The following is a 22829-nucleotide window of genomic DNA, read 5'->3' on the forward strand; positions in this document are numbered from 1 at the left end:
TTAATCACAAACATTAAAATGATAAAGCTAAATTACAAAGTAAATCCCCCTCCCCAAACACAGACACTGTCTGTTATACATAAAATTGCATTTTGTAAAAGTGTAATATGGGGACCTAGTCCATATATTGTTTTATAATCTAGGTCAGATTTTTTTGCTTCTGTTTTCTTTGGATTTTAGTGAAAAAAATATATTGTGGTTGTCTAACCTTGTTAATTGTTACAGGGCATTTGTTCTTTTTAATGGTTTTATAATGTTCCATTTCAAAAGTAGAACATAATTGATTTAATTTACACCATATCAATCCTAGTTTATTTCAATCTGTAATTGAGATATACAATGAATGTCCTTGTCATGTTTCCTTCCTTGCCTGACTCTATCTTCTTAGGCTTGCTTGGCAGAAATGGAACTACAAGTGATTTGAAATTTTATATAAATGTTTCCTCTAAGAGAAGAAGTATTAAATGGTGTTTTTCCTATATGAACATGCCCAACTCTCAGCAGTGTGCTCAACTTCTCAGAATCTAATTAATCTGATATTAATGATCCTTTCAATGATGTCCTTCCAATTTGAGACATGAAACTTTATTACATTTTAACTAACTTTTAAAATTATTTGTACATTGGACATTTTAATGTATTTATTAGCCATGCCTCTGTAAAATTTCCTGTTTATTTGCTTAGTGGGACATTTGTCTCCATCTTTCTATTGTGTAAATTGCTTTTACATTTTTAAATCTACTAATTCTTCATCATGCATGCTACCAATAGTTTTTCCAAGTTTGTCTGTTTTTCCCTAATATGGCGTTCTTTTTCTTTGAAGTTTAAAAATTAAGTGCCTGAATCTGTATGGATTTTCTGTCATGATTCCACCAAAAAGGTTAAAAATATATATATGTTTTCTTCTGGTTTTTTAACATCTGGAAGAAATCAGTTTTGATTTTGTGAAATACATCAAGCAAGATCCTTAAGAATTTTTCAAAAAGTTTTATACAACAACATTTCTAAATTACACATTTTTCCAATAACATCGATAATAGTGGTATTTTTTTTTATCATGAACAGTGTATAAGCTCCAAATAGTACCTATAGAAGGAAAAATAACCAACAATTGGTCTCCATCATCAGCTGGAAGGTAAAACAACAAACTTCATGAAATGAGAAAACGGTTACATAAAGGGATGCAACTATGATGGAAACTGGGCTTCCCTTTGGCTAATGGTTATTCCTACATTTACAAAATATCTCTTAAGAAAATAAAACATGAATCTCATCCTGAGTCTGAAATGGCTGATGGATATGTCTCAGAGACCTTTAGGAGCTCTAGACAACTGGACACCAAGACTCAATTTGCTCAAAATAAATGCGAACTGAGTCCACAGAATAACCTGACATTAACAGGGAACAGGGAAGGAAGAAACATGAAAATGAAAAAACGGTAAGTGGAAGGAAAGGTAAAACAGCACCAGGCTTGAAAGAAGAAAATAACAACTGACAGGGCAGGGTGATGTAAAGATTTGAGGAAACTAGAATTATGACCACTGTGTCGACCACCACTAAATAACATGGTTCTATCAAGCGCTCAAAGGATGTTCACTTTTCAAAATATGTAAACGTATAAAAGTGAAGCTGTTAAAGTTGAGGTACTGTGTCTCCTCCTCAATGAAATGATCATTTTCAAGTCTCTATTTCATGTAATAATCACTAGAAATGTCCAATATAGCACCAGATCAACTTAAAATTTTTCAAATCATCGATATGAAATTTAGGCTTTAGAAGTTAGTTTTATAATTCATAAACTTTTAATATTGCCAGTTTAATAAGTTTTATTGCTCTCCCAAACCAATGATAAACGAAGCATAAATCAAATGATTTAGGGCAATTTGCAATAACTGAACCAACAAAGTATCTCATAAGCATATGAAGTGTGATAAAACTTAAAGAAGAATCAATGACTGGATCAGATACATCGAGGATTCATGAGACCTAAAGTGCTACATTGCAAAGCCCAGGCTTTCAACTGCTTTTCTCTGTCTCTTAGCCACTCTGATCTTGCGAGTCCCTGGTAACAAATTTATTTTCTAGTAATATTTTCCATATTTTTAGTCTGCTTTCAAACTATAAGAATAATATTTCTGTATAGTAGCATCTTAACAAAGCCAGGTGTGAAAAATAATAGAAATTCTATCAATATCCAAAACTGATTTAAACAGGTTGAAAATCACTTATTAAGCAGAGAGCACTTACTAATCCCTCCATCCCATCATCTCTGACATCTGTGTACAGCTTGGCACCACTGTATGCCAGGGGCAGGATGTAGAAGATGCTGAAGCCAATTCCTGACGCAGACACCTTGCAGACTTAAACATAATACTTTTAACTGCATCCAAAAAAAATTCCCTGGGAAAATAATCAAAGCAAGAAAAGCAGCAAACTGGAGAAAGTTAATCACAGAAATTTTTGGTAAATTGCAAATGGGTAGATCAGTTTGTAAGGAAAAAAAGAAATAAAAGGCAACAGATATGTTTACAGGTTACAAAGGGAAGAGTCAATGGAATAAGAGAAAAAAGGTGGGGAATGACTGCAGGGAATGGGCAATGGTGCATTCTACAGCAGTTAACAATAATGGGCTTAACATTTATTAGTCAAATAAATATTTTTGCAGAAGCAAAAGGGAAATGCACATCCTAACAGACTGACACATTGATTTATCCAGTTAAATTGGAAAAGCAATTTGTTTTCTCTGAAGTAACAATCTTACTTGATATTTAAAAATTCATTCATGTGTAAAATGTGAAGATACCTTCAACTTCTTCAACCCAATGGTTTACATTTGTTCAGAGAACAAATTCATGCTTGCAGAACCATTCTTGAAAACCCCACCACTCACAATGACTTTGATGGCTTTCCTAAACCAAGGGTAAAATAAAGCATAGATCAAAGGGTTCATGGCTGAGTTATAATAAGTACACCAACAGCAAATCTCATAAATATAGGCCGGGGTTATGAAGCCCATAAAGGCATCTATTAATGAGTCAATACTGTATGGTAACCACGAAATCATAAATGCTATAACCGTGATACCCAGGGTTTTAGCTGCTTTCCTCTCTCTCTTGGCTACTCTGGATTTGTAACTGTCTGATGATGACTCTCTTTTACTACCGGTATTTTCAATCTTTTTAGCCTGTTGTCTGGCCACAAGGAAAATATTACAATAGAGAATTAGCATAACAAAAGTAGGTATAAAGAAGGACAGAAAATGTACCAACACCCAATTTTGATTTATAACTATCTGACAGCCTCCTACACAGTTGAGGGCACTAGACAGTTCCTCTAGCCCATTCTCATTGGCACCCGTGTAGAACACGGCACCACTGTAAGTAAGGGGCAGGATCCAGGAGATGCTGATGCATATCCCTGACACAGACACCGTGAACTTGGTGGGATAGACCAGAGGGTCAGTAACAGCAATGTACCTGTCGATGGAGATGAAGGACAGGTGGAAGAGAGAAGAGTAACAAAATGCCACATCACAGCATGTGTGCAAAGCACAGAAACTTTGCCCAAAGTACCAGCAGCTCTCCACGGACCTGACCATGCTGAAGGGCATCACAGTCACTCCCACCAGAAAGTCTGTACAGGCCAGAGAGGTGATGAGAAAATTGGTTGGTGAGTGCAGCTGCTTGAAATGAAGGATGGCAGTCATCACCAGGAGGTTTCCAAACACGGCCAGGACAGCCCCAAAGCCAAACACCATGTAGAGAATCACGCGGGATGCGGGTGCATAGGGGGTTTTCACACAGGATCCATTCAGGTGCTCGTAGCAGAGCTGCACAGCTGCAGTGGGAGACGAGTTGCTGCTCATGATCTGTCCTTTACACTCAAAGAATTCTGTCCTTCTTCATTTCCACGGACTTTCAATGCTTCTGAAGGAAATCATACATACAGTAGGATGCCTGAGGAAATCATCAGACATTAAGTACTATTGTTTTTTCAATTTTCCTTTTTATTATAAATCTTAAATAAGTTCAGTAACAGAATAAAATGCAAAAAGTTTACATTGGACAAAGTCACTGGGAGTGAATTTCAACTAACTAAAGCTTAGATCCCTGAATTTGATAAAATTCCCTTTTGGTCTTAAATATCTTAAAAAAATTTTTACCTTCAGAGTTCCTCTTTGCAACAGGCACTGATATGGGAAGTAATTATATCGTCAACTCCTGTTAGGTTTATGTGCCTTACCGCCTAAAGCATATAGCCCTTCCAGATATATAAATGCCATCAATAGGAAAATCCCTAGATGGAATCCCTGTAGTGCAAGGTGTGAACTTGGAAGTTTATTTTTAGTAGTGAGTGTTAAGAAAGCTACTGCACAAACAACTGTTTTAATTAGGTCATTATGTTTCTTGAGCTCAAGATTTTTTTTCTTCTAACACTTGGACTTTTCCCCTATTTTTAGTCCTGCTGTGATCGCCTTATTGGATCTTTGTTACAGAGGTATCATAAGGTACAGGCACTGTGAGTCGATACTTAGCCTTTCTCTCCCAATAAGAACTAATTTTTGCCTGTGCACTGGCTCCTAACAAACAGAAAAGGTAGCATACAGTGTAAGCAACTTGATTTGGATGAATTACATTTCAGGAAAACATTAAAAAAAAACACACCAGGTTATTTAGACATGTCCACATTTCTGAACTACTATGACTGTCAGTGCTCTTAGAGAAAAGATGTGTTCTCATCTCAAGACATCATTAAAAAGAATACATTTGAGTCAGTTCTAATGAGGTGAATGAAACTGGAGCCTACTATACAGAGTGAAGTAAGCCAGAAAGAAAAACACCAATACAGTATACTAACGCATATATATGGAATTTAGAAAGATGGTAACGATAACCCTGTATGCGAGACAGCAAAAGAGACACAGATGTATAGAACAGTCTTTTGGACTCTGTGGGAGAGGGCGAGGGTGGGATGATTTGGGAGAATGGCATTGAAACATGTATAATATTATATAAGAAATGAATCACCAGTCTAGGTTCGATGCAGGGTGCAGGATGCTTGGGGCTGGTGCACTGGGATGACCCGGAGGGATGGTGTAGGGGGGGAGGTGGGAGGGGGATTCGGGATTGGGAACACGTGTACACCCGTGGCAGATTCATGTTGATGTGTGGCAAAACCAATACAATACTGTAAAGTTAAAAAATAATAATAATAGATAAAAAAGGAAAAAAAATAAAATGAACATGAATCTCTTGAAAAAAAAAAAAAAAGACCTCATTGGAAGTGGATCTGTAATGTCTCCTCATCCACGTGAGAAGTCCACACATAAACCCTCCAAATGATTCACATTCGTTTGTGAATCCAAGTGATAGAACTTTCTGTCCCTTGTGCTAAAAAATGTCAACTAAGGAATAATGAACAGAAAACTGAAACATAGCAATGCATTTCTCGGTAATTTCCCACCCTTGGAATGTCGGGACAGAGCAGAGGAAAAGAAAATATTATCCAGCCTTCTTCAAGCAGTATTCCAGACTCTGGCCACTGTAGGACCACTGATTTTGAAGATATATCTGGACTTGTTTTTTTGAATTGTGCCATAGGAATTATTATTAATTCATCTGGCCATCTGACTCCTAATCACACACACACAAAGTGTTCTTAATGATCTCTTAGATTCTTCCTAATGTATTCTGAGAGTTTGATTTTGTAAAATAATCAGTTACTTAAATCGACAAAGGTGTAGGCTATGCTTTCTCATGGAGAAGGCAATGGCACCCCACTCCAGTACTCTTGCCTGGAAAATCCCATGGACAGAGGAGCCTGGTAGGCTGCAGTCCATGGGGTCGTGAAGAGTTGGACACAACTGAGCGACTTCACTTTCACTTTTCACCTTCATGCATTGGAGAAGGAAATGGCAACCCACTCCAGTTCTCTTGCCTGGAAAATCCCAGGGACAGCGGAGCCTGGTGGGCTGCTGTCTATGGGGTCGCACAGAGTCAGCCACGACTGAAGTGACTTAGCAGCAGAAGCAGCAGCAGCAGGCTTTCTCAGCTTCAGCACTATTGACATTTGAGTTCTGATAAGTTTTGATGTGGGATCTGTCCTGTATATCGAAGGACATCTAGCAGCATCCTTGCAACTAGATGCCAGTAAAATCTCCTTAATTGTGAAAGCCAAAAATATTTCCAGCCACTGAAAGTGTCCTTTGAGGGGCAAATGTATCAGAGAGGGAATGAGTAAAATGAGCGCAGTCATGTCTGACTCTTGGCAAACCCATGGACACCTCTGTCCATGCCAGGCTCCTCTGTCCATGGAATTCTCCAGGCCAGAATACTGGAGTGGGTAGCCATTTCCTTCTCCAGGGGATCTTTCCAACCCTGGGATTGAACCCAGGTCTCCCTCATTGCAGATGGATTCTTTACTGTCTGAACCCAATATATCAGTGGATCTGCCTTACTTAGAACCATGATTCTAGGCAAAAAACAAGTATCATATGATCACAAGTATTGCAAGTATCACTTGTCATTTGGGGTACAAAAATAACTTTATCTCCCTCCATTATTTTAAATGTATTCAACAATTAATTCTTTAATCCAAGGCACATTTATTGAGTGCCAGGAGCTGGGTACAAAGAAGTGAACAAACAGATATGACTCCTTTCTTCATGAAACTTTCAATCTTGAAAGGAGAACAAACCTTCAACAAGTAAAGCAGATAAATGGATATATGAATAAAAATTGTGAGAAGTATTACAAAGGTGAAAGACCTTTGTGTGAGAGCGTAGTGACCACCTAGACAGGCAGGTGGGGACAGTAAAGTTCCTACCAACAGAATAAACTCAAAATGCTGCTGCAATATTGTAGACTTTTAATGTAACATATGCACTTCCTTGGTAGTTCAGTGGAAAAGAATCTGCCTGCTAATGCAGGAGATGCGGGTTCTATCCCTGGGATAGGAAGATCCCTGGAGAAAGAAATGGCAACCTGCTCCAGGGTTCTTACCTGAAAAATTCCTTAGACAGAGGAGCCTGGTGAGCTGTAGTGCATGGGGTTGTAAAAGTGTCAGATACGACTTACAACTAAAAACAATAACAGCAAATAGAATATATACTCAGAGAAAGAAAATAGAAAATGAATGAAACTATAGTTGGGGTTTTCAGACCTTTTTTTAGCATAGAGAAACTTAATGAGAAAGAAATATTACACCAAAAGTATAGAAAGAACGAAAGAGGGAGAGATAGAAGTCTAGCTGTGGTCTAGAAGCAGGATGGGGTGGGGGACCTGAAGCTTTTTCTGTGTAAAACCTGGACAGACCCCTAGATCTCCATAAAGTTAGGAGCTAGATTCCTCCCAAAGTAAAGCACACTTTTCTTTTATGAAATTATTGCAAAGTATATATGATTGTCCTTGCTGCTGTTGCTTTTTGTGATGTCCTTGGTTGGCAAAGTTAACACTCAGAAATTATCTGTGGGTTCCTTGAATTTTTCACCATCTTTATTATTTCTGAACCCCATGTTTCTAAGAACCACCATCCTGATACATTAGTCTTTTTAATAGTAAAAGTGGTATTTTATAAAGTTACAGACATAGAAAACAACTTATAATACCAGGGTATTAGTGGTGGAGGGATAAACTGGAAGACTGAGATTGACATACACACAATTTCTATATATAAAATGGACTTCCCAGATGGCTCAGCGGTAAAGAATCTGCCTGCCAATGTGACTGAACAACAAAACGGTCAGGGAGTATGTTACACTTAAATTTTCTTCTCCTGCCGCGAAACATAAATTGCATTCCATCAGTAGCTTGCAAAACAAGATTACATAGGAAAATTACTATATTGAAACCACAGGAATCAAAATAAATTCATTATACTGTGTTAGAACTGAAAAAATGTGTATAAACTGATACCATGCAGGCTAGGGTGCCTTTCATTATCTGTAAAATCAGATGGAAACAGTATGCTCAGTCACTAAGTCGTTTCCGACCCTTTGTGACCCCATGGAGCCCGCCAGGGTCCTCTGTCCATGGCATTTCCTAGGCAAGAATACTGGAGTGGGTTGCCATCTCCTTCTCCAGAAACAGTATAATTAGAAATAATACACTATTTCTAGAAATGTTTACCAATTCCAAGTATTTGTGTAATGGTAGTCAGAAATAGTGTGCTAATAGATAATGTTGATTTACATCAAGCTAGAAAAATTTTAAAATATAGCAAGAATACTTTGATGTATATTCTCTCCTGCCCCAAAGATATCATAATCTGATTTTAAAATCTTGATGTCTAATTGAACCCTCCAGTCTTAGTATCAAGAATAATCCTCTGAAATAATTGGCTTGATTTATCCACTGTTAATTGCAGAACTAATTCTTTGTTTTCTTTTTGTCTTAGAACTGAGTTTGTGGGACATAAGAAAATGCATTTCACAGCCTCTGTCTTGGCTTCACTTTATGCCCTTCACTTCAGTTTTCTTTCTTCTTTTGTGCGCACTTTTAAGCTATGCTTTCAAGTGTATCCTCAAAATCCACTGTAAATTACTTTTAGAACACTGCACAGCTAAATGAATACGGAATAAATTAATCTGAAAATAAAGTAACATAATGAATGACAGTCTTAAACCCTTCTTTAAACATCTGCTAACTGGTTCTAAACTCTAATATACTTTCATGAGCAGACTTACTAATAAGGAAGAAGCTCACTGAATAAATAAATGCTATGATGCAAATTTTCTTTCCCATTGTACATAACTGAGTTGGTATTATAGTTAACAGAGTGATCACTTGATGTATATTACCTGACTCTGAAACCACAATGTGGGAATCACAAATCTCAACACCTAACAGTGCAGACCCACTGTTTTGCCCTCCCTGAGCAAGGAGGCACCACGTCACTAAGTGGTTGTATTTACATTTTAATAGAAAAATAATACAAAGGAAGAAACAGAAGATTTAGGCAGAGATTGAACTAATATAAGGTAACTGAAAGAAGGATTTATGTTAACAAATATAAAGGTCCTTCACTTGTATTCTCTTAAATTTGGTCATGACTACTACAAGGGAGAGGTTATTAACCAGAGAAATACCATGAATTTCAGAAAGAGCCAAGCCACCCAAGATCACATAAGATCATCCAAGTGTTCAACAGCAGGATGGGTATTGCCATCCAGGCATTTCTGGCTCCAAAGCTGTGCTGTCCCCATTACAAATAGGTTTTGATGTTATATTCACCAAAGAATTATGAACTTGAATTTAAGCATTTGGGTCAGGGTTGAACTATAATTTAGTTATTTTGCATTACAAAAATTGGACTTTTACAATCTACTTTTTTCTGCTCATTATCTGTCCAATGTAAGTCTATTTTCAGTTTTCCCAAACTAAGACCAGAACCTACTCAGAAAACAAATTTATTGTTGAGGAATTCTCTCTCAAGATTTTGCCAGTGACAATGAGTTTGATGGCTTTTTGAAACCAAGGATAAAAGAAAGCATAAATCAAGGGGTTCATAGCTGAGTTATAATAAGCAATCCAAACCAATATTTCATAAATATATGTGGGAGTGATGAAACCTAGGAAGGCATCAATTATGGAATCCAGGAAGTAAGGCAGCCAGGAGATCAGAAACGCCAGCACTGCAACGCCCAGGGTTCTTGCTGCTTTTCTCTCCCTCTTGGCCACTCTGTCTTGGAAGCTCTCTGAGCATCGCCCAGTCTTAATGCTCAGATTCTCAATTTTTCTAGCTTGCTGTTTAGCAATGAGGAAAATCTTGGAGTAAAGAACTATCATCACAAGGGTGGGGATGAAAAATAATAGAAAATTCAACACTACCCAATTTTGATTCACTGCAATTTGACAGCCTCCCACACAGGTGAGAGCACTTACTAGATCCTCCAGTCCAGCTGCATTCGCTCCCGTGCCAAGAAAGGAAAAAGTATAAATAATGGGAAAGAGCCAGGAGAAGACAATACACATGCCAGAAACAGATACCGTGAACCTGGTTGGATAGACCAGGGGGTCAGTGACAGCAATGTACCTGTCCAGAGAGATAAAGCACAAGTGGTAGATGGAAGCATAACAGAATGACCCATTAAAACAAGAGTGGAGTTGACAGTAACTCTCCCCAAAATACCAGCAGCTCTCCACAGACCTCACTGTGCTGAAGGGCATCACAGTCACTCCCACCAAGAAGTCAGCACAGGCCAGGGAGGTGATCAAGAAATTGGCTGGAGAATGCAGCTGCTTGAAGTGGAGAATGGAAATCATTACCAAGAGGTTTCCAAATACAGCCAGCACAGCTCCAAAGCTGAACACTGTGTACAGGATGAGGCGGAGAGCTGGTGAGTAGGGGGTTTTCGCACAGGATCCGTTCAGGTGCTCGTAGCAGAGCTGCACAGCTGCAGCAGCAGGAGAAGCACTGCTCATGATTCTCTGATTTGATACCTGGAAACCTGTCGCCCTCTGTGAGCCAGAATGTCATTCTAGTTTTCAAAGTCCTTGGAAAAAAAAGATAAATACAATATGTTAGTAATTGCCAGCATATTCTGTCTCCATTTCTTTGTAAGTGCCAATCTTTATTTTCTTTTTTAAAAATTATTTATTTGCTGTATTGCATCTTAGTTGCACCATGTGGAATCTTTTGTTGCATGGCATGGACTCTCTAGTTGTGGCTTGTGAACTCAGTACTTGCAGTGTGTGGGTTTAGTTGCCCTGCAGCATGTGGGATCTTAGTCCTCCCACCAGGGATCAAACCTGTATTGCCTCCCTTGCAAGGCAGATTTTTAACCACTGGACCACTAGGGAAGTCCCCAAATCCTTACTTTCATGTTTAGAAAGTGATTCATATCTTGTAAAATAATTCACTTACAAATGCATTAACAGTTAACTTAAATCATTAAATTATTTAAATTAAAAAAAATGTATTCCTTTGCATTACCTGGTACTTCATGTCTGAGAAGTGCTGGTCTTCAAGAAGCTGTTATATGATGCTTGTTCAAATGCTACATTTTATAGGACCCTTTTCCTAATTTATCAGAGCAAGGCTAATGCCCCAAACACTCTATCCCCTCAGGAGAGGAGCCAAATGATTCCAATACCCAAAACACTTAAGATTGTATCCCCATAGTGGAAGGTGTAGAAAGAAAGGAAATTTTAAATCATGATTGTGTTTATGCTAAAAATAATTTTATGTCCTACTAATTTTCTGATGACATTTGACCTTTTCATGAAATAGAAATGGGAATAGTCTCCTTAAAAACTTGCTCAAGGTTTGAAAGCCGTATTGTTTATTCTTACTAATTATGGGTGACTCAATTTTCATTTTGTAAGGACCACTGGTTGTTGATTCCCATTTGTCACTAGAAGTCTTTCAAAGAAGTTCTTAAGCTCTTACAGTTCTAGTTTGGGTAAAGAGATTAAATACAGAATTATATTAAAATCTAGACTGTTTCAGGTTTAGTTTTAATAATTCTGATTTGGAAAACTGAACGTGGAGAATCCAAAATGTTTCCTCACAGAAATACATGAAGGAAGAGTAAGTACACCTTAAAAGCACTTCCTGCTAAGGTTTTTATTTTGGAGAGGAAGGAATTTTGTTGTTTCTAAATGGGAACTGTTGGGAATATATTAAAGAAATAATATGAAAAATGTATTTTTGGAATGTGAATATTCCTATATTATACTATGAATTTAACCATTGACAAATTCTTCTCTTAGAGCTCTAGAACAGAACTCAACTTAGACTTGAAAAAATTTTTTTCTGATGAGTGACTTCTGGTCATTTTACAAAATCAGCTTTCTAAATCGGAGGTGTAGTTTATATTTGAAATTTTCACACTTTTAAAGTGAACAGGTTGTGGAATTATGGTAACTGTATCCACTCATGTAACTACCCCTGCAATCAAGGTATAGAACAGACTGTTTCCAACACCTCAGTTCAGTGTCTGTGCAATATTCATCCATTTATTTGGTATGTTAGGAATGCATTTCCAATTATTTGCTAAGGAGCGATCTATTGTAGGAACATACCACAATTATTATATTCATATATATTTTGATATTCATTTGGACTCTTGTTCACATTAGGGGTGTTACTAGGTGTTGCTAAGAACACTCATATATAACTGTCTGCATAGACATGTGTTTCATTTTGGGTAAATTGCTGGCCCTAATGGAAAATATATGTTTAACTGTACAAGAAAATACAAACTATCTTCTAAAGTAACTATAGCATTTTATACTCCCACCAGCAGTTTACGATTGTTCTAAATGCTTCAAGTCTCCTTCAACATTTGCTATTGACATGTTTTTAAATTTAACCATTCTAGATGGTGTATAGTCACATCTCATGTTTTTAATTTAATGAATGGTGGTATTGAGAACCTGTTCATGTTATTATTGGCCATTAATGTATCCACTTTTGGTGACATGTCCGTTAAAAACTTTGCCCATTTTTGCTTGAGTTCTAAAATTTATTAGTATTGAGTTTACTGGGTATGAGTTCTTTTGGCATATATCTTCTGAATATGACTGAATATTTGACTTTAGTTTCCTGAATAGTTTCGTGAGAGTGTCTTTTAAAGAATAAAAGGTTTTATTTTTAATGAAGTCCAACTTACTATTTTTTTTAAAGGCTATTGTTTTTGTTTTCTTGCCTAAGAAAATTGTCTAATGCAGTCACAACTATTTTCTTCTATGCTTCTTCTAGAATCTTTATAATTTTACTGCTAGTGTTTTATGACTCACATCATATTAATTTTAAATATGTTATGAGAAGGGGTCTGAGATTTATTAGGAGAATGAGTAGTAGTATAAGGATATTCAGTAATTCCAGCAGAATTTCTTGAAATGACTGTCTTTCTCCAGTGAATGATGTTTGTTCATGTCAAAAATCAATCAACCATATGTGTGTGGATTTATTTCTGGATTCTCTTCTATTCTGTTGATCTCTATTTCTATATTTAGGTCAATACCCTTTTGTCTTGACTGAAACTTTACCTTAAGTCTTAAAGCCAAGTTGTGTAAACCTTTTACTTTTTTGTCTTTTCCAAAATTGTTTTGGCCATCTTATGTCTTTATTTTTATAAAACTTTTAAAACTACCTTGTCAAAAAAGCAAAACAAAAAACAAAATAAAACAAAACCCAGCAGTGTTCATTGTTATAAAATTGAGTCTTTAAAACAGTTATGAAGAGAGGCACTGGAATATTTGATCAGGATAGTAAATTTTCTCATTTTCCCATTTAATTACATCATGTATGGTTTTTCCGACTCATTGGAAAAGACCCTAATGCTGGAAAAGATTGAGGGCAGGATGAGAGGGGGTAACAGAGGATGATATGGTTGGATGGCATCACTGACTCCATGGGTCATGGGCTTGAGCAAACTCCAGGAGATGGTGAAGGACAGGGAAGCCTGGTGTGCTGTAGTCCATGGGGTTGCAAAGAGTTGGACGAGACTTAGTGACTGAACAACAACAACCACAACAATGATTTATGAATTTAGATGCTTTGCAAATAGCTGCAAAGCATCTAAATTTTAAATTGCTATAATGATGCTAAAGCTGAAGCTCCAGTACTTTGGACACCTCATGCAAAGAGTTGACTCATTGGAAAAGGCTCTGATGCTGGGAGGGATTGGGGGCAGGAGGAGAAGGGGACGACCCAGGATGAGATGGCTGGATGGCATCACGGACTCGATGGACGTGTCTGAGTGAACTCTGGGAGTTGGTGATGGACAGGGAGGCCTGGCGTACTGTGATTCATGGGGTCGCAAAGAGTCGGACACGACTGAGCGACTTCACTTCACTTGACTTCACTTCAGTACCTGTAGACACCTGTAATCAAGTGCCTACAGAAGAAAGAGCTCTGGGTGGCCAAAGGTTCTTGCTGCATTAAACATCTTGGTAATAATAAGCAGTATCTTGTGTTGATTAGTTTAACTGCTCTGAAGAACTTGGGGGTGGGGGAGGGTATTAGCTTATAGGCTTTAAAGTGCCAGCGTAACGGTCATATAAGAGACTCGAAAGCTTTGATAAAAGCTCTGAAAGAACTCTTAATACCCTAGAGTCACAGAGCTGAGTTTCTGAAAACCAAACTCCAAGCTGAAATCTGTAGGGCCCTGAATTACAAGGCAAACAGAATTCTCAAATTTCTAGAGCCTCTTTCACTAAAAGTCTGGCATTGATTAGGAAAGGGATTCTTGAAACTAGGATGGTGACATAAAGGCAGGTCCTAGTGAAACTGGTCACCTCCAACCTCTAATTCTGCCAAGTCTTCTCTGGCAGAAGCAGCAGCCCTTCCCCCTCTGCCTGACCATTCAGCCTTCCTTTCTCTGAAGGAGCTGCAATGTCCTCCTCCGAGGTAGTTGCTGTAAGAACGCACCTGGACCCTCCTTGGGGCGTCCCCTCACACCTGTCCTCATCTCCTCACCTATCATCAGGACCCGTCCTAGCAGGACCCAAAGGGAATGGTACAAAGCGAGACTCATGAAGACATGCACCTCCAAACTGAAGCGTGTAGGATTCTGCCCATCTATATGGACAGAAACCCAAGGAATATGTATGAGAATGGATCTCAAGTGTGTGATATCAGTGTGGAAGTTGAGTAAAGCAGGATCAGGCTTAATGTATTAATAAAGGCCCACCAGGCGGCACATAATCTTTAGTGAGGGAAGAGTTGAAGAATCGTAAAGACATGCTCTGCTCAGTCCATGTCCAGTTATTTGCAGTCTCATGGACCAAGGCCTGCCAGGCTCCTCTGTCCATAGGATTTTCCAGACAAGAATACTGGAGGGGGTTGTCATTTCCTTCTGTGGGGGATCTTCCCAACCCAAGGATGAAAGTCACGTCTCTTGAATCTCCTGCTTTGGCAGGTGGATTCTTTACCACTGATCCACCTTGGAAGCTTTAAAGACATGCTGCAAAACAATATTAAACTACTTTAATACAGAAAGATATAATAATTCCTGAGATGTTTTAATCACAAGATGTAGTCCCCAAAATATTGGACTTCCCAGGTGGCTCAGTGATAAAGAATCTACCTGCCAAGGAGGGGGCGTGCGTTTGATCCCTGGTTCAGCAAGGTCCCCTAGAGAAGGAAATGGCAATCTGCTCCAGTATGTTTGCCTGGAAAATTCCACTGATAGAGGAGTCAGTCAGGCTACAGTCTATGGGGTTGCAAAAGAGTTGGACACGACTTAGAGACTAAACAACAAAAATCCTAAAATATACCAACACTGTTACAGTCTATTTTCATTAGGTAGGAAAAATATATACTAGGAATATACACACAAAATTTATTTTCATTAAATTAAAAGAAGCAAACATCTTTTGAGATTGACACGTACACATTGCTCTATTTTAAATGGATAACCAATAAGAACATACTGTATAGTGCAGGGAACTCTGCTCAATGTTATATGACAGACTGGATGGGAGGGAACTTCAGGGGTGAACGAATACATGTATATGTATGACTAAGTCACTTTGCTGTGAACCTGGAACCGTCACAACACTGTTAATACAATGTTGTTAATACATTGGCTGTATTCCAATATTTAAAAAAGTTAAAAAGAAAACAGTGGACAAACTTTGGATAGTGTTTATAGAAAAAAATTGTCCTGTCATAACTGGAAGGTAAAATAACACACTTGATGGGATGAGAAAAAATCATCATAAAAAGACAATTACTGTTGTGGAAATAGAACCACCTGTTCATGGCTATTCCCACGTTTACAGAAATCCCCAAATTATATAAGTCCAGCCCTGAGTCCAAATGGCTGATGTATATGACTCAGGGACCTCTTAAGGTCCCTGACTTGACTCAAGGACCAAATAGACCTTTCTCCAAGATAAAAGCCTCTGAAAATGAGAACAAAGTTAACAGAGTTCAGAAAAAAAGACAAGGAATACAAGAATTTCATGGGACATAGAACTAAGAAACTTTTGAAAGTGAAGGAAAGGTCAGCCTGAAAGAGAGGCCCAGAAAGGAAAATCATTAACAACAAAGTAAGGAAGCATGCAGATTTGAGGAAACTAGAAAATATCAACTTGTGTCAAACATTTTTATTGACTATGTTGAATATATTTCTCATACGTTCACTCATCAAAAAAGTAAGAGCATGAAGATGATGCTGCTGAAATTGAGGTATCGTTTCTCCTCCCCAGCTGAATGGAACACTTTTATGCAATGTATTGCATGCCACAGTTACAGAGAAATTCCAAATAAATTATTAAATTCCTCAGTTTGAAAATTAGCTCTCTTTAGAAAATAAGTTTATGGTTGATGAGCTGTCTGTTAACACTTTTATTGCTTTCCTAAATCAAGAGTAAAATAAAACATAAATCAAAGGATTTAGAGCAGAATTATAATAAACAAACCAGCAAAATAGCTCATAAACATATGAACTGAGTGAAGGCACTCAGTCGAGTCTGACTCTTTGCAACCCCATGGACAGTAGCCTACCAAGCTTCTCTGTCCAAGGGATTTTCCAGGCAAGAATAATGGAGTGGGTTGCCATTTCCTTCTCCAGATCTTCCCGACCCAGGGATTGAACCCGAGTCTCCTGCATTGTAGGTAGACGCTTTACCATCTGAGCCACCAGGGAAGGCGTTATAAACCCCCACCCCCAAAAAATCAATAAATGAATCAATCATGTACGGTAACTATGAGATCAAAAATGCTATCACCAAAAATGCTATACTTAGAGTTTTAGCAGCTGTTCTCTCTCTCTTAGTCACTCTGGTTTTGTATATGCCTGATAATCCTTCTACTTTGCTAGGAATATGTTTAATCTTTACAGCTTGTTTTCTAGCCACAAGAAATATTACTATACAGAATTATCACAACAAAAGTAGGTACAAAAAATACTAGAAAGTCTATCAAAATCCAAAATTGATTTATAACAAGCTGACAACTTCCAGTGCAGCTGAGAGCACTTACTGATTCCTTTATCCCGTTCTAGTGAACACCTGTGAAGAACACAGCTCCGCTGTACACAAGGGGCAGAATCCAGGAGATGCTGAGGCATACCCCTGACACAGACACTGTAAACTTGGTGGGATAGACCAGGGGGTCAGTAACAGCAATGTACCTGTCGATGAAGATGAAGGACAAGTGGAAGAGAGAAGAGTAACAAAATGCCACATCATAGGAACTGTGAAGAGCACAAAATCTGGCTGCAAAGTACCAGCAGCTCTCCACGGACCTGACCATGCTGAAGGGCATCACGGTCACTCCCACCAGAAAGTCCGCGCAGGCCAGAGAGGCGATGAGAAAACTTGTTGGTGAGTGCAGTTGCTTGAAATGAAGGATGGCAGTCATCACCAGGAGGTTTCCAAACACAGCCAGGACAGCCCCAAAGCCAAACACCATGTAGAGAATCACCCGGGATGCGGGTGAGTAGGGGGTTTTCACACAGGATCCGTTCAGGTGCTTATAGCAGAGCTGCACAGCTGCACGGGTGGATGAACTGCTATTCATGATGCTGCTGTTAATAGCATGTGAACACCTGGAGATGTTCTGCCCTTTTCAATTACATAAAATAGAGCAGTTTTCTATCTTCTGAAAAGAGAACAGAGCCTCTTAACTAAATACCCATGTTACAGTTATCAGATATTATCATAATGCCCTGTCACATATCTATTTTAATTTTAAGCTCAGAACATATAAAATAAGAATATATGCAAGTTAAGTTCTCAATAAATACTGCTGCTGCTGCTTCTGCTAAGTTGCTTCAGTCGTGTCCAACTCTATGCGACCCCATAGACGGCAGCCCACCAGGCTCCCCCGTCACTGGGATTCTCTAGGCAAGAACACCGGAGTGGGTTGCCATTTCCTTCTCCAATGCATGAAAGTACAAAGTGAAAGCAAAGTCGCTCAATCATGTCCGACTCTTAGCGACCCCATCATGGACTGCAGCCCACCAGGCTCCTCCATCCATGGGATTTTCCAGGCAAGAGTACTGGAGTGGGGTGCCATAGCCTTCTCTGCAATAAATACTACTATTAATAATTACTATTTTATTTTTATTCTTTAGAATATAGTTGAAAACAACTTTCCATATCCAGTAAGAATTTAAGCAAATCTGTGGCAAGTTTGCTTTCACCACAATAAATTTCTTGCCTTGTAATTTATGAAAAAAATTTTTTACCTGGACTGGATATTGTATTTATTCCTCATGATCAAAGTTAGTGAAGATATATGTGATTTGTTATTATTAATTACCTTTACTACCCCCACCCCCTCAAGAATATCTGAGGAGTTAATGACAAAACCCCCAGGAATCACCTAAGTTCAGTTCAGTTCAGTCACTCAGTTGTGTTTGACTCTTTGAGACCCCATGAATTGCAGCACGCCAGGTCTCCCTGTCCATCACAAACTCCCGGAGTTCACTCAAACTCATGTCCATTGAGTTGGTGATGCCATCCAGCCATCTCATCTTCTGTTGTCCCCTTCTCCTCCTGCCCCCAAACCCTCCCAGCATCAGAGTCTTTTCCAATGAGTCAACTCTTCGTATGAGGTGGCCAAAGTATTGGAGCTTCAGCTTCAGCATCAGTCCTTCCAATGAACACCCAGAACTGATCTCCTTTAGGATGGACTGGTTGGATCTCCTTGCAGTCCAAGGGACTCTCAAGAGTCTTCTCCTACACCACAGTTCAAAAGCATCAATTTTTAAGCGCTCAGCTTTCCTCACAGTCCAACTCTCACATCCATACATGACCACTGGAAAAACCATAGCCTTGACTAGATGGACCTTTGTTGACAAAGTAATGTCTCTGCTTTTTAATATGCTATCTAGGTTGGTCATAATTTTCCTTCCAGAGTAAGTGTCTTTTAATTTCATGGCTGCAGTCACCATCTGCAGTGATTTTGGAGCCCAAAAAATTAAAGTCTGACACTGTTTCCACTGTTACCCCATCTATTTCCCATGAAGTGATGGGACCAGATGCCATGATCTTCGTTTTCTGAATGTTGAGCTTTCAGCCAACTTTTTCACTCTCCTCTTTCACTTTCATCAAGAGGCTTCTTAATTCCTCTTTACTTTCTGCCATATGGGTGGTGTTATCTGCATATCTGAGGTTATTGATATTTCTCCCAGCAATCTTGATTCCAGCTGTGCTTCTTCCAGCCCAGCATTTCTCATGATAAGGAAATGGCAATCCACTCCAGTACTATTGCCTGGAAAATCCCATGGACAGAGGAGCCTGGCAGGCTGCAGTCTATGGGGTAGCAAAGAGTCAGACATGACTGAGCAACTTCACTTCACTTCACTCTACATATAAGTTAAATAAGCAGGGTGACAATATACAGCCTTGACGTACTCCTTTTCCTATTTGGAACCAGTCTGTTGTTCCATGTCCAGTTCTAACTGTTGCTTCCTGACCTGCATATAGGTTTCTCAAGAGGCAGGTCAGGTGGTTTGGTATTCCCATCTCTTTGAGAATTTTCCACAGTTTATTGTGATCCACACAGTCAAAGGCTTTGGTATAGTCAATGAAGCACCCAAAGCCTATATCAAAATATCTACAGTGGAGTCCCTGTAGTGCAAGGTGTGAACAGAGAGAAGAAACTTATATTTAATAATCTCCAGTTAAAATGCATTGTGTGATGTAGAAAGACCTCACAACAGGGATCACATGAAAAATGAAAATGAGAGGGTATCTCACTCATATACAAAGATGCAAATATTCTAAACAGAATGTTTGTAAACCAAACATATCAACATATAAAAAGATGATACATTTGATTCAATCAATGCCAAGAATGGAAATTGCTTTAACATTCAGTTCAGTTCAGTTCAGTTGCTCAGTCGTGTCCGACTCTTTGCGACCCCTTGAATTGCAGCATGCCAGGCTTCCCTGTCCATCACCAACTCCCGGAGTTTACCCAAACTCATGTGCATCGAGTCAGCGATGCCATCCAGCCATCTCATCTTCTGTCATCCCCTTCTCCTCCTGTCCCCAATCCCTCCCAGCATCAGGGTCTTTTCCAGTGAGTCAACTCTTCGTATGAGGTGGCCAAAGTACTGGAGTTTCAGCTTCAACATCAGTCCTTCCAAAGAACACCCAGGACTGATCTCCTTCAGAATGGACTGGTTGGATCTCCTTGCAGTCCAAGGGACTCGCAAGAGTTGTCTCCAACACCACAGTTCAAAAGCATCAATCCTTTGGGGCTCAGCTTTCTTCACAGTCCAAATCTCACATCCATACCTGACCACTGGAAAAATCATAGCCTTGACTAGACGGACCTTTGTTGACAAAGTAATGTCTCTGCTTTATAATATGCTATCTAGGTTGGTCATAACTTTCCTTCCAAGGAGTAAGTGTCTTTTAATTTTATGGCTGCAATCACCATCTGCAGTGATTTTGGAGCCCCCCAAAATAAACACTGACACTGTTTCCACTGTTTCCCCATCTAATCAGTTAATATAATTCACCACATTATCAAGTTAGAATTTTGTGATTATTTGATTAAATGCAACAATAACACTCATTTTTTCCCTTGCTCTTTTCCTCGCATAATTGCATCAGCATTCCAGGATGCTAAGCAAATGACCTGGTTTCCATGGGAGCATATTGGGATTGTCTTTGTATATTCCATCTGGTAAGAGATGGACATTTCTCATAATGGGAAAAAAGAAGTCCACATTACCCTAAGCTTGAATAACAATAATCCACCCCAGATCTGTGAAACTGGTGACCCTCTCTGATGGTCTGCTTCAGACCATCCACGTGTGGCTCATGACGTAGTATGCTGCTCTGGCTTTTTTAGATTTCAGAGCTAATGTTCCATAATCAGTTTTCCCCCTATCTGTGGGAAAATATTCCACTTTTTAGAAAGTATAGACTTATCAGGGGGGCAGTTCTCCTTTTGAAACCCCTTCCTTTTTAGTATCTTTAGCCAGGACTCCAAGATTTTAGTTATGTCAGAGTACTCGGTCAGTTTTCTGTTTTTTTATCTTCCTTCTTCCATCTCTCCTTCTCTCCTAGTTTCTTGCTAATTACCCTGTGTATGTCCAGAAATTTGGGAATATTCCGAAGTTCTTTTTCAAATTCTCTCATCACAGTCACTTGTAATTTCTGAACTGAATATAACTTCAGAAAGCCTACTGTACATCTATCTTCACACCAGTTTTCTTAGAATTTGAGTCACAGCCCTTGGCTTACAACTTTTAATCAGTAGGCATCCTGATGTGTGCATCCTAAAACATGATGGATATTCCAGACACACCCACAAGTATCTTCTCTGACTCACAGAGAATAGATTAAGATGTGCAAGACATGTTACTTTAATGCAACCATCCTTATAATGGTAGCAAGCAGCAAACAGTATATATAAGTGGTTTGGTTTACATGTATTAAGTCATAAAATGGTTATGTTCCAAAAAAATAAATGAAGTCAGAAGTATTATTATCATTATTTTATAAATGAAAAAACTGATAAACTGAGAAGCTAATAACTTGCCTAAGGTTACACTTCTAGTTAATGATGACCTTGGGCATTTGCATCTAAGCCATTTGGCTCCAGATTCTATGTTCTGAGCCTCCATGCTCTGAGCTTCTACTCCTATGCCCTCATTACCCCAAATGGATGCCTCAAGGCCTTAGCACAGACTCTCATCTGCCTGCATCATTCTTTGCTCAGATTTTCACAGGTTCTTTCTCATTCTTTAGGCCTCAGCTTTAAAATGACTTCCTCAGAAAAATCACTGTCTCAGCTAATTGGTACTGTTCTCAGTTGGTACTGCTTTTTTTTGTTCTTTTATTTACCTTGTTTTCTCATGTTCTTAAGTGTATATATCAGAATTTGAACCCAATCAGTCCATCCGAAAGGAAATCAGTCCTGAATATTCATTGGAAGGATTGATGCTGAAGCTGAAACTCCAATGCTTTGGCCACCTGATGTGAAGAACTGATTCATTTGAAAAGACCCTGATGTTGGGAAAGATTGAAGGCAGGAGAAGGGGATGACAGAGGATGAGATGGTTGGATGGTATCACCGACTCTATGGACATGAGTTTGACTAAGCTCTGGGAGTTGGTGACAAACAGGGAAAACTGGTGTGCTGCACTCCATGGGGTTGCAAATAGGCAGACATGACTGAGCGACTGAACTGAATGCCACATTAGCCCATATTTTAATGATCAGAACATGTATGGCCAAGCCCAACATCAGTGGACCTGGGACATTTGCTACTTCCCAGGGATTAGGGAGCAGGGGAGACTGCAGTGAGAAAGAAGCATGAAATAGAGGTGGAAGTAGAGAAGACAAAGCCTCAGTGCCATCCTGTGAGAGGTGCCAAGGGCCAAGACTGAGGATGATGTATTCCTTTCCTTTGATTCTCAACACCTTTCCCTATAATTCCAAATTTGCAGCTACCAGAGTTGCAGAGTAAATCCATGCAAACTGTAAAGGTCTGTGTGGGGGAAGGACCAGCTTCTTTCACACACTTTGTAGGCCACTGTTTGTGTGACCTTTTGGTTCCCAATGCCTTCTGCAGAACTAACTTTACAGAACAGAGCTATTCAGAAGCAATACAAAGGGGACCTTGCTATGGAAATTGCCCTGCTCAAAACCTTTGATCATATGTAAAACATATATAGTTTCATGTTTATACTCATACACATATACATTCATGGGCTTCCCAGGTGCCTCAGCAGTAAAGAATCTGACTGCAATGAGGGAGACCTGGGTTCGATCCCTGGGTTGGGAAGATTCCCTGGAGGAGGGCCCAGCAACCAACTCCAGTATTCTTGCCTGGAGAATTCCATGGATAGAGGAGCCTGTCAAGCTACAGTCCATGAGGTTGCAAATAGACGTGACTGAAGCGACTAA

The 22829-nt window shown here is 39.1% G+C and overlaps 2 protein-coding genes across 2 annotated transcripts; both read right to left on the reverse strand.

Annotated features, from left to right (window-relative positions):
- Positions 1 to 2827: 2827 nt before the first annotated feature.
- LOC120863035 (trace amine-associated receptor 6-like) lies at positions 2828 to 3871 on the reverse strand. The gene has a single exon (XM_040239239.1). The coding sequence runs from the start codon at positions 3863 to 3865 to the stop codon at positions 2828 to 2830; it is 1038 nt and encodes a 345-aa protein (XP_040095173.1). The 5' UTR covers positions 3866 to 3871.
- Positions 3872 to 9389: 5518 nt separating this feature from the next.
- Positions 9390 to 17475, reverse strand: LOC120863036 (trace amine-associated receptor 6-like). The gene is made up of 3 exons (XM_040239240.1): positions 16963 to 17475; positions 12109 to 12118; positions 9390 to 9898 (listed from the first exon to the last, which is right to left on the reverse strand). The coding sequence occupies exons 1-3, from the start codon at positions 17473 to 17475 to the stop codon at positions 9390 to 9392; spliced, it is 1032 nt and encodes a 343-aa protein (XP_040095174.1).
- Between the last annotated feature and the right edge of the window lie 5354 nt (positions 17476 to 22829).

The sequence above is a fragment of the Oryx dammah genome, unplaced genomic scaffold (genome assembly GCF_014754425.2).
Source record: "Oryx dammah isolate SB20612 unplaced genomic scaffold, SCBI_Odam_1.1 HiC_scaffold_4, whole genome shotgun sequence".
Lineage (NCBI taxonomy): Eukaryota > Metazoa > Chordata > Mammalia > Artiodactyla > Bovidae > Oryx > Oryx dammah.

Bases quoted from the DNA above. Each gene is read 5' to 3' on its own strand.
- LOC120863035 (XM_040239239.1), bottom strand. From the start codon at position 3,865: ATGAGCAGCAACTCGTCTCCCACTGCAGCTGTGCAGCTCTGCTACGAG.
- LOC120863036 (XM_040239240.1), bottom strand. From the start codon at position 17,475: ATGAATAGCAGTTCATCCACCCGTGCAGCTGTGCAGCTCTGCTATAAG.